The 10,519-nt window shown below is 33.9% G+C and overlaps 1 protein-coding gene across 1 annotated transcript; it reads left to right on the top strand.

Moving 5' to 3' along the window:
• The first annotated feature begins 2,838 nt into the window (after positions 1–2,838).
• Positions 2,839–3,695, top strand: LOC129944869 (tigger transposable element-derived protein 6-like). Its single transcript, XM_056054531.1, has 3 exons — positions 2,839–2,957; positions 3,091–3,614; positions 3,682–3,695. Exons 1-3 carry the CDS (start codon positions 2,839–2,841, stop codon positions 3,693–3,695), a joined length of 657 nt encoding a protein of 218 aa, XP_055910506.1.
• Positions 3,696–10,519: the final 6,824 nt, after the last annotated feature.

The following is a 10,519-nucleotide window of genomic DNA, read 5'->3' as shown; positions in this document are numbered from 1 at the left end:
TCATCGAGTTTAGAAACACAATTTCGTTGAATTACTTCAAGTTCCAATTTATTTCAAAATTCAGATTTGAGTTAACTATTATTTGGCAGATAAATAAAATACATTTTCAAAGAATGTAGACAACCTTAATTCGAAAACTCAATATCCTTAAATCAACAAATAGAAAAAGACATTTACAAAGAGAAGATTCCAGAATTTATAAACAACACGAATTATTCCACCTTAGAGGATAAACAATGGGCTTAAAAGAGACCTATTTGATTGTAGTTTCCTAGATAGAAATACCTTTGCCCTATTCTCATCGTCACCCATATGCAATCATTCGATCTAAACATAGACTACTGCAATCAGGACACAGCCATACATCTACATTATGTTCCTTACGACGACGACACGACCGACGGCGACGAACAAACAAAAGTTGTTTCCCAGAAATTGTGTAAAAGAGTATAACATCCAAACATTCGAAACAGGGAAACTAATTGGAGGACGTTTGGCCAAGCCAAAGCTAAAGCCAAATAAGAATTGCACTTTATTTCCCAACAATTTGATACCATGACAACTTGCAATGTACGATAAGCCTACCAACATCGAGGTTAAAGTTTCATTGCAGGAAATGAAATTCGTAAACACAGAAGGTATTTATCTTGGGTATATAAGCCTGGAATTTGGAGCACCATTCGGCATTGGTATCGGTATCCGTAGTTGGTTGCCATTAGAAACACAATGATAGAGTGAGAGTGTGAGAGAGAGGGGGGGGGGGGGTTAAAAGCAATATACAATAGCGTGTATTAATCTTTGGCCATAATTTTAGAGATTTTCAGAACTAGTACAAAGTACAATGAATTTGTTAAGTAAGACTGAAATACTAGGAAATTTCTTGTATAGTTTTCAATTGTTACGAGAATAGTAGTTTGCGAAATTTATGGAATTATGCCTTTATGGTTTATTACAGAATACTGTTACTTTTAATTTAACTATGTAACAATAGGTTGCTAGATATGGAAAACTTTAGTGAATTTGTCTACGTCGAGATTTATGTAATAGTAAATTTATTTTTAAATCGAGGTTTTGAAAACTATAGTAATGTCATTGATATAAAATGTTCCTACAATGCATTTTTAATTTTGAATTGACGATAACTGCAGGCATACCTAACGGTAGTCAAAATGAATTAACAGTACCAGGTATTTTTTGTAACATAAATTCAATTAAGTATATAAAATTTTGACTTGATTGCTTACAAATTTCTTGCTATTCAATGTTTAGAAATAATTTCTATCATAGGGTCATCGCCACTGCTGCGCTTTATAAACGACATCCTGGGGATCAAATTTTGCACAACTTTTTTCAATACCCAGTTTAATTTCGTCGAATGTCGGCTTTTAATTGTTCGACCTATTGCCTTACAACTCTCAACAATTCCTGTGTGCGAGGACTGTTATCAGGCATTGAGGGGAACTACATTTTTAAGCCGAATCAACTTGACAAAAAGACCCTGATCAAAGTCTTACGGCCAACGCTTTTCATTAGTATGACAGTTATTTTGACAGTTATATGAGCATGTTACATTTAAGAAATAAAATGCACGACTGGGTAGCACGAACTTGCTCCTGTATGCAAAAAGTATGTTTAAAAAAGTACTTAGTTAAGATTTTTAAATATACCTGTAAAATAAGTTTGTCTTCAAAGATATAAATGCTATTTGATTTGTCAAAAAAAAACGCGCAATTCATCCCAAGACACAACCCACCCTAGGACATTTCATCCCTCAATTGATATATACTTGTATACGAAAACAATTGTTTGTGTATTCAACTATTTCGTGCAAAGCTTTTTCTTTTGGATAGCCTTATTTTTATTTCATATTAGAAGAACCAGGATGGAAAGTAAATTATCTGAAGATAAGAAAGAGGAAGAATATGTATGTTTAAATTGTAAAACGATCGCCTATAGGTTTTGTAGTTAGGTAGGTGTCTAAAACGAAAATCGAATAGTTCACTTGGCGTGCTCAGCTTTATGCAGAATGATAGATATTAGATAATGACATGTCTCTGATGATAGTGAAAGAATGTTATTGGTAGGTAGAAGGTACTTATTACAATTCAATCACATTCCTTCTTTGCTACAAGTTTTGAGCGCAAACATGGAGTTATTACGTTCAGTTTATTCTTTTCGTTAAAGGTCAAAATCGGTTATAACGACATCGGTTATAACGAAATATCGGTTATTACAAACTTAGCTCGAAGTCCTGGACGAGGTTTATACAAAATGTACTAACAAAGTATCGGTTTTAACGATATTGTGTTAGATTTTTTTCAAAATGAGTTCAAAGCGTAGTGTTTTTATGATTGAAGAAAAATCTGCAATAATTTCAAGGTTTGATCCAATAAAAGTTTTACAGCAGAGTTTTCTGTAACGGCGTCAACAATCTCTACCATTTTCAAAGACCGAGAGAAAATTAAGAAGAATTTTGAAGAATTCAACCTAAAAATAAAAAAAGTTCGATGCAGTCAACATCCCGACATAGATGAAGCTTTGCTAAGATGGTTCAAAACCCAAAGAAGCTTGAATTATTCCACTAAGCGTACCAATTTTACAAACTAAGGCAGACGACTTTGCAAAGGGTTGGGCAAAAATAACTTCACCTGCTCTACAGCTTGGATTCAACGATTTCGACAAAGACATAACATAGTAAGTGCAAGGGTAAGTGGTGAATGTGGTAGTGTTTCTGCAGGAGTTGTGGATGATTGGTTGCGAGTTGTTTGGCCATAGGTGAGAGAGGGTTATACAGATGATCAAATATTCAGCATTGACGAAACAGGTTTATTCTACAAAATGACACCTAATAAAACATTGAAATTCAAGGGCAAAAAATGCAATGGAGGTAAAATGTCAAAGGAACGAATAACGGTTTTAGTAGGAGCTAATATGACCGGAACTGTTAAACAAAAGTTGTTTGTTATTGGAAAATAAAAAAACCCGAGGTGCTTTAAAAATATCAAGAAACTTCCATCATTATATGAGTTCAATAAACGAGCCTGGATGACATCAGAGATATTCAAAAAAATATTTAAGGAATTGCGATAGACAGTTGGGAAAACAAAAGGAACAAATTCAGTTGTTAGTAGACAATTGTCCCGCACATCCAAAGATTGATGGTCTTACTTCTATGAAGCTTGTATTTTTGCCACTTAATACTACATCTGTGTTACAACCAATGGATCAGGGTATAATCAGATCACTTAAAGAACACTACAGAAAGCTTCAAAAACTAAACATCATTCGTAACATCGAGAATCAAGATGGATCACATGTAATAAGTTTGTTGGATGCCATTCTACTGATATCCAGAGCTTGGGAGAGGGTGTCTATGACAACTATCAAAAATTGTTTTAAGCATGGTGGATTTATCCCACAAGAACTTGATATTTCAATCGAAATTGAGTTTGAAGAAGAGGACAATTGGCCTTTGAGTCCCTGGGTTAAACATATTCAGTCATATGATAACGTTTTTGATTTATGTAACTTTGTGACTGCAGAGTTTTTAATCAACGAACAAATTATTGATTCTGTTCAAAATAAAAATGTAGACAGTGATGAAAATGAAGAAGGTAAGAAGAGTTTTTCGACTTATTTCTTTAAACTTTTAAAATTATTTGGCAACATTTTTACTTACAGAAACTGAAATTTAAATTCAAGTGAAAATTGAAGATGCACTTCAGGCTGTCAATACCCCGAAATCGTTTGTTTTGTTGACGGATACTTTTGACCGAGGTTATGAAGAATTTTTGACCAAAATGGAGATGAAAATAGAAGAAAAGCTCAAAAAAATAATGACGACAGCAAAAAACACAGATTTCTTTGTAAATAAATAAAAGTTTTGCTAAAATAAAAAAAGTTTGTAGAACAAAAAATGGAAAATCGGTTATGATGAAACACCGGATATAACGAACGGATTCTCTAGTCCCATCGAGTTCGATATAACCGATTTTGACGTACAAGAAATTGCTATTCATGTGTTGGTTACAGTCAGGCTCTTGTGCGTTTTGGATTTTAGTTATGAAGTGACACGTAAGTAGTAGTTGTAGAGGTTGTACGCGTCTTTAACTAGTACTAAGTAAAGGGTGTCCAAAAATTAATGCAAGATTTGAATTTGCCGCCATTTGTGCAGTGAAGTGTTGGCAACCCTGAAAAAAAAATCAATTTGACATCTAACAGTATAGGGTTATTAAAAATGAAGCGTTACACGATAGAACAATGTGTCTTCATTATTCAAGAATATTTCAAAAATAGTGAAAGCTTGGCGGCTGGAGTTCGAAAATTTCATACAAAATATGGTCGGAATAGTGTTTTAACTTCGTCAACTGTGAAGAGATTAATTGAAAAATTCATGGAGACTGGATCCGTTGGCGACGCCAAACACACTGGTCGTCCAAAAACAAGCCGTTCAAATGTGAATGTCGAAGCAGTGCGTGAGAGTGTTGCTGACAATCCAGGACCCTCAATTCGACGTCGTGGACAAGAATTGCAAATTTCAAGAACCTCTCCACAGCGTATACTCACCAAAGATCTGTGTCTTCATGCTTACAAAATTCAATTAACACAACAATTGAAGCCTAATGACCATCGACAGAGAAGAGAGTTCGTTGAATGGATTATTGAACATCAACAAATGGACCCTGATTTTTCGAGCAAAATCATCCTAAGCGATGAATCACATTTTCATCTTGATGGCTTTGTCAATAGCCAAAATTGCCGCATTTGGGGTTCGGAGAACCCACATGTAATTGTTGAAAAACAAATGCATCCACAACGCATGACTGTATGGTGTGGATTTTGGGCTGGAGGCATAATTGGCCATATTTTTTTTTAAATGATGCTGGTCCAGCAGTGATTGTTACTGGTGCTCGATATCGCGACATGATTACACAGTTCTTTCTGCCAAAATTGGATGATATTGATGTGTCCAATATATGGTTTCAACAAGACGGTGCCACATGTCATACAGCCCGTGAAACAATTCAATTACTGCATGAGACATTTCCAGGACGTGTACTCTCTAGTTTCGGTGATCAAAATTGGCCTCCTAGATCGTGTGATTTAACACCATTAGACTTCTTTTTATGGGGTTATTTGAAATCACAAGTCTATGTCAACAAGCCCACAACCACCCGTGCATTAAAGGAGGAGATTCAACGCTGCATCAACGAAATTCAGCCACATTTATGCAGAATGGTCATGGAAAATTTCAACAAAAGAGTGCGCATGTGCATGCAAAGCCGTGGAATCCATTTGTCCGATGTGTTATTCCATACATAACCCTATCCTATGTACTTTACGAGTCAATAAAAATATAACTATCAAAAGACTAAAAACGGCGTTTTCTATTTACACCCTTTATTTATTCTTTATATAGGCGAAGTCAAGTAAAATATTTGTTAAACAACCTTATTCTTAAAGAATAATATTTTAAAATCATATATACAAAAGTACCAAGATATTAATTCTTAATAGACACTTTGTCAAAATAATTTACTTTAAATTTGTTTTTGTTTGTTTGTCAAAAATTTAAATGCCATGTTATAAATCAAAAAACTCTTGATTTTACCATTTTTTTTTATTTTGAAAATCGTTAGAGCGTTTTTTTTTTTAATTAATTTTTTATATATAAAATTTTTCAATTTTGTTCTAAAAATATTTTTGGTATGTTTAGAGATTAAAAATATACGCTATATATTTTAATTTCCTGAGCAATACAAAAAAAATTAATTTTCGCGGGTACTGCCTCTTGCGAGGAATTGACAATTCCTTCAAGAGTAATTCTTGTCATGAAAAAGTGCTTTCTCAAACTAGCCGTTCGGATTCGGCATAAAATTGTAGGTCCCCTCCATTCCTGACAACATTACTCGCACACAGAAATGGTTGGGAGTTGTAAGTCACTGGGCCCTGGTTCACAACGGATTGTTGCGCCACCCCATTTGATTTGATTTGAGCAATACAAAAATATGTTTTTCTTATTAAAAGAAGCCAAGTTAAAAATTTAATTTTGGAGAAAATTAAAAAAAAAAAACTATCGGTTTGTTTCTGAGAAAACTCGAAATATCGTTTTTTGACCAACAAAATTTTATGGAGACCACTGTTAGTTTTGATCTTAAAAAAAAAGAAAAAAAACGCGTAAAGCGAATCTGCTCAAAACCTTAACTTCCAAGATTGAAATCAATCGACCCAATGATTTAGGCTGTAGGAGCGTGGACAGACAGACAAAACTGACTGGATTCTTGCAAAAACAACACACCTAAAATTCAATCTTAGTCTGTTAAAGCAAGCTTTAACCGCGGTTTAAAAAGTTGAATGGTTTTAAACTTTGAAAAATTGAAACGATGCAAAAATTGACTAGTTAAAAGATTGGATAATCGATTAGTCCAAAAACACTCTAATGGAGATATAGATTCTCGCTAGCCATTTTGGTTTTAAAATTGCGTACAAGCGACTTTTCTCCCTAAAAACTTAGTAGTTAATTCTATGTATGCGTAAAAACACTTCAATTTTTTGTCGTTGAAATTCACATCTATTCGCCGTCCCAAAGAATAGATTTATATCTTCATATATAGTGCTTTTGGATTAGTCCTTCGGTGAAGTCTGAAATGCGACTATGACAGCACCAAGCACAATTCAAAACCTTCCAACCAGTCACTAGCCACCTTTCAACTTTCCTACTATAGCAATTATCAAACTTTCAACAAAGTAGACGTTAAGAGAAAAATATTAACATTTTTGGATTGAAGTTCGAATTTCTTTTTGAGTGACATTTGCGTGAATTCTAAAGAAAAAATGGGCAGGTTCAGACGACAAAAGGGGCTTGAAAGTAAGGCAATGTTCTTGTATCTGATTGGCCAGCTGCCAATAAATTGCCTGCCAGTTAAGACAAATTCATTGGAAAGTTAGTTGCCAAAAATCTTCTTAACTATCAAGACAAGTCTACTTACATATGTCAAAATGACAGATGATCATGTTTCAACTGAAAGATTAACTTTAAAACTATGATTTATTTATTTTTTGCACAATTCCATTTAATGTTTTGTTTAAAAGGGTTCCTTGTTAAATTGGAAAAGAAATAAGTAAAATTTTAATAATTGAGTGCAACTGAAGTCCCTTATATTGCCTGAACCTGTCCAATGTTATAAAAATAGGCATTTTACTTGATGTTTTTTGAGTTCTGCGATATTTTTAAGCTAAATTTTTAAGTTTAAATACAAATTACAAGTTTTTTAATCATACACATTTGAGCTTTAAATTTAAGAGACTTTTATTTGTATTGCAGTTCTCTAGAATAAAAAGAAAAATTGTGTTTTTTTTTATGTTCTTCTTGTGATATTTGAACAAAGTTTAAAGAACATTACTTTCATTTGATAAGATACAAACTAAGTTAGTTTGAAACTAAAACAAACATGAGCTTAAAAATACAGCTTAACTAAGTATTTTTAATGTAATTACATAGGATACTTGGAATTTTTACCCAAATATTTGAAGAGGTATGGTACTTTTGTCGTTCACTACTGCTCCACTGTCCACTTTATGGAAGATCTTGGTTTAAGTGCTTACAAAATCCAATTTGTGCAAGAATTAAGGCCGAACGATCAACAGCATTGTGTGCACTGCCTCACGTCATGAGCTTAGGCACCAGTTATAGCTATCATTAGTTTGCATCATTGAAAACAAGTATTGGAATGTTTTGACAGATCGTTTTTAGCTATTTTTAAAAATGTGTGTAATTGAAAAAAATTTCCTGATAAAAATCCACCGAACATTTATTACTGACTGAAATCTGTCAATGGATTTGTGTGAAATTGGAACACAAATCAGTGGAACGGTTCGTTTCACTTCTGAACATAAAAGTATCAGCTGTTTAGGAAAATTAAGGTCCGTCCGGAAAATGGTTAATTCCTCGTGTAATTTACGATCAATCAGTATATAATTTCATTTTATTTCGAATCAAAGGGAAACACATATCGATTCATAAATGTTTCCGGATCGATAGCTATAACTGGCCTCTTATAGCTTGGCCTCTATGATCGTGCGATTTAACATCGCTGGGCTATTTTTTGTGTGGTTATGTGAAGTCACTTGTCTTAGCAACTAAGACCGAGATTGTTGACACCTTGGAAGGAGAATTCTTGAAATTGAAAACCCTGGAAGGAGGTATTGACACCTTGGAAGGAGAATTCTTGAAAACCACACGTCTAAAAAACACCTTATTTTTGAGCAACTTTAAAGTCTGGCTAAAGCCATATGATTTAAAAGGAAGATTAACATTCAAAATTATTAGGTCTAAATTTTAACTCAAGTTAACACTTAAAAGACTCGAAGTGAAAAATATACAAAATATGAGTTTTATAATAGTCAATTATTTTCAAACCAATATTTTTAAATGCAACAACTATTCAGTAAAATTCAAGTGCAAAGTAACAAAAGTTATTTTTCTGCTTTGAAAATATTCTAATTAAAAATGTTGAAAAATAATAACTTAAACTCAATTTCTAAAAGTAAACCAAAGGCTGAGAGCAGAGGCTGAGAGGAGAACGTTTAAATTTTATTGTTAACAACATATTCAGGATAAAGGGACCCTTAAAAAAATACATCTTGTTTTTTCTAAAAAATCACAAATAGCTATTTTCAAAAACAAAAAAATCCATTCAAATTCGTGATCTTAACTGATGAAAAGGCTAAAAACATTTTTCTTACTAATCGTCACTTTTGTTTGTATTTTTTTGTTTACCAATAAAGGATGACATGAATTCCTTTTCAAATCGCATTGCTCTATGCAACCTCGCCTCTTTTGTTTGCCCACTAAAAGAAATAAATACGCTAAGGAGCTTAGTTACGACGACGACGACGAACGACAACAACTACAGTTTCAACGAGGACGATGAGGACGACAACGACTATGACGATGATGATGGTAGGATAATGGTGCTGGTAGTCTTTCTCTATCCATTTTTTTGTTGTTAATGCGCTTAGTAACTCGGTTACATTATTCCCGACATCCAAACAGCGCATTGACAAAACCTTAACAATCCTAATTCGGCTGCAAGATAGAGGAATAAAAGTTCCCTCTTTAAAAAAACAAAAACATACACCAGGAAAAAACAACAAAACTTCCATCCACAAATAGAAGAGACTAAATTCCATGTAAGCCGTCCCAATGAATATTAGGGAAATCTCTAAAACTGATGGTAGCAAAGGCGGCAGTTTCCACAAAATCACCTTTTTCATCAACGTTCTATGGTTTCACATAGTTACTCAGAGTCACCACCCTCCACATAGCACCCCAATAAAATGTAGTGTGAATGTCCTCTTTATCACTTAGGAGGCAGAACTGAGAGCAGCACCACATATATAGAGATGTCGAGATGTCCTGAGGCTGAGGACTCTTCAGCTCCAACACTAAGGACGATGAGAATGCAGCTACATTCATCCTTTTATGCTGCACTAAGCAAACCCTATTGGCATTCCTCTAACATGTAACCAAGTGTGCATGCATAATTAACGTGCAACATGCCCCAGAGTCTGCTGCCAGCTAACCAGCCATTTTCGTTCGGCTTAGGCTCTAAGGCTATGTATGGAACTGGAAGGGAAGTGCTAGCGCTTGCACTGTGTGGGGTGAGGATATGGAGGCTTGGTGATATAGAAAAACCCCATGCTTGCGCTGCCTCAGGTACTTACTATAGAATCTATCTTTCTGTGTGTTCAAGTGCAGCATGTGTAAGGATGCTGCTTATATTCGTTCCATTGAGCTTGAGGCCTATACCTTTACTCCGGTATTGCCATCTAACATTTTCATTCATTTATCCTACTGTGCTTAGCTCTGTGATTCATGATGATGCTCTTCTGGCCCCTTTATCTAAGTGTAAGGGTAAGTGTGGTGCTGGTGGTTGGGATGGCTTTGGATTGGTTGATTAAGGGTGAGAGTGAGGGGTAGCAAAAAGAAGAAATATATACTTTAGTTTTCAGACAAAATTGTAATCTATGTGTGTGCTATCATGTTGTTGTGTTTAACAAATGCACCTTGGTAGAAAACGAAAAATATTGAATAAAAGGAGAGCAGTGATGTTATATAGAATGTTTTTAAAATAATCATTTTTTAATCAAAACAAATTAAAGTCATATACACTGAGCTTTTTATGTACATATGGTAACACAAGCGGAGGAGTGAGAGAAGACTTCTAGGAATAACAAAGCTTCGACTAAACCTAAATGTCTACAACACTCACCTACGAACTTGTATAAGAATTGTCACATTGATTACTTTTTAAATAATTTTAAGGTGTAACTCGAAAACCAAACGGAAATTGAGGATTAAACTTAAGAAATATTTTGTTAAAAATAAGATTTTCTATCAAAATCCATGGTTAAAAAATAATATAAAATATGGGTTGAGTAGAAAACGTTAATAAAATTCAAAAAAAATAATTAAGTAGGCTTTACAAAGATAAAATAATATTATAAATTAAAGGGT

Source organism: Eupeodes corollae, chromosome 2, assembly GCF_945859685.1.
Source record: "Eupeodes corollae chromosome 2, idEupCoro1.1, whole genome shotgun sequence".
Taxonomy (NCBI): Eukaryota; Metazoa; Arthropoda; class Insecta; order Diptera; family Syrphidae; genus Eupeodes; species Eupeodes corollae.
Note: the sequence above shows the minus strand (reverse complement) of the source record. Positions and strands in the feature narration are given on the sequence as shown.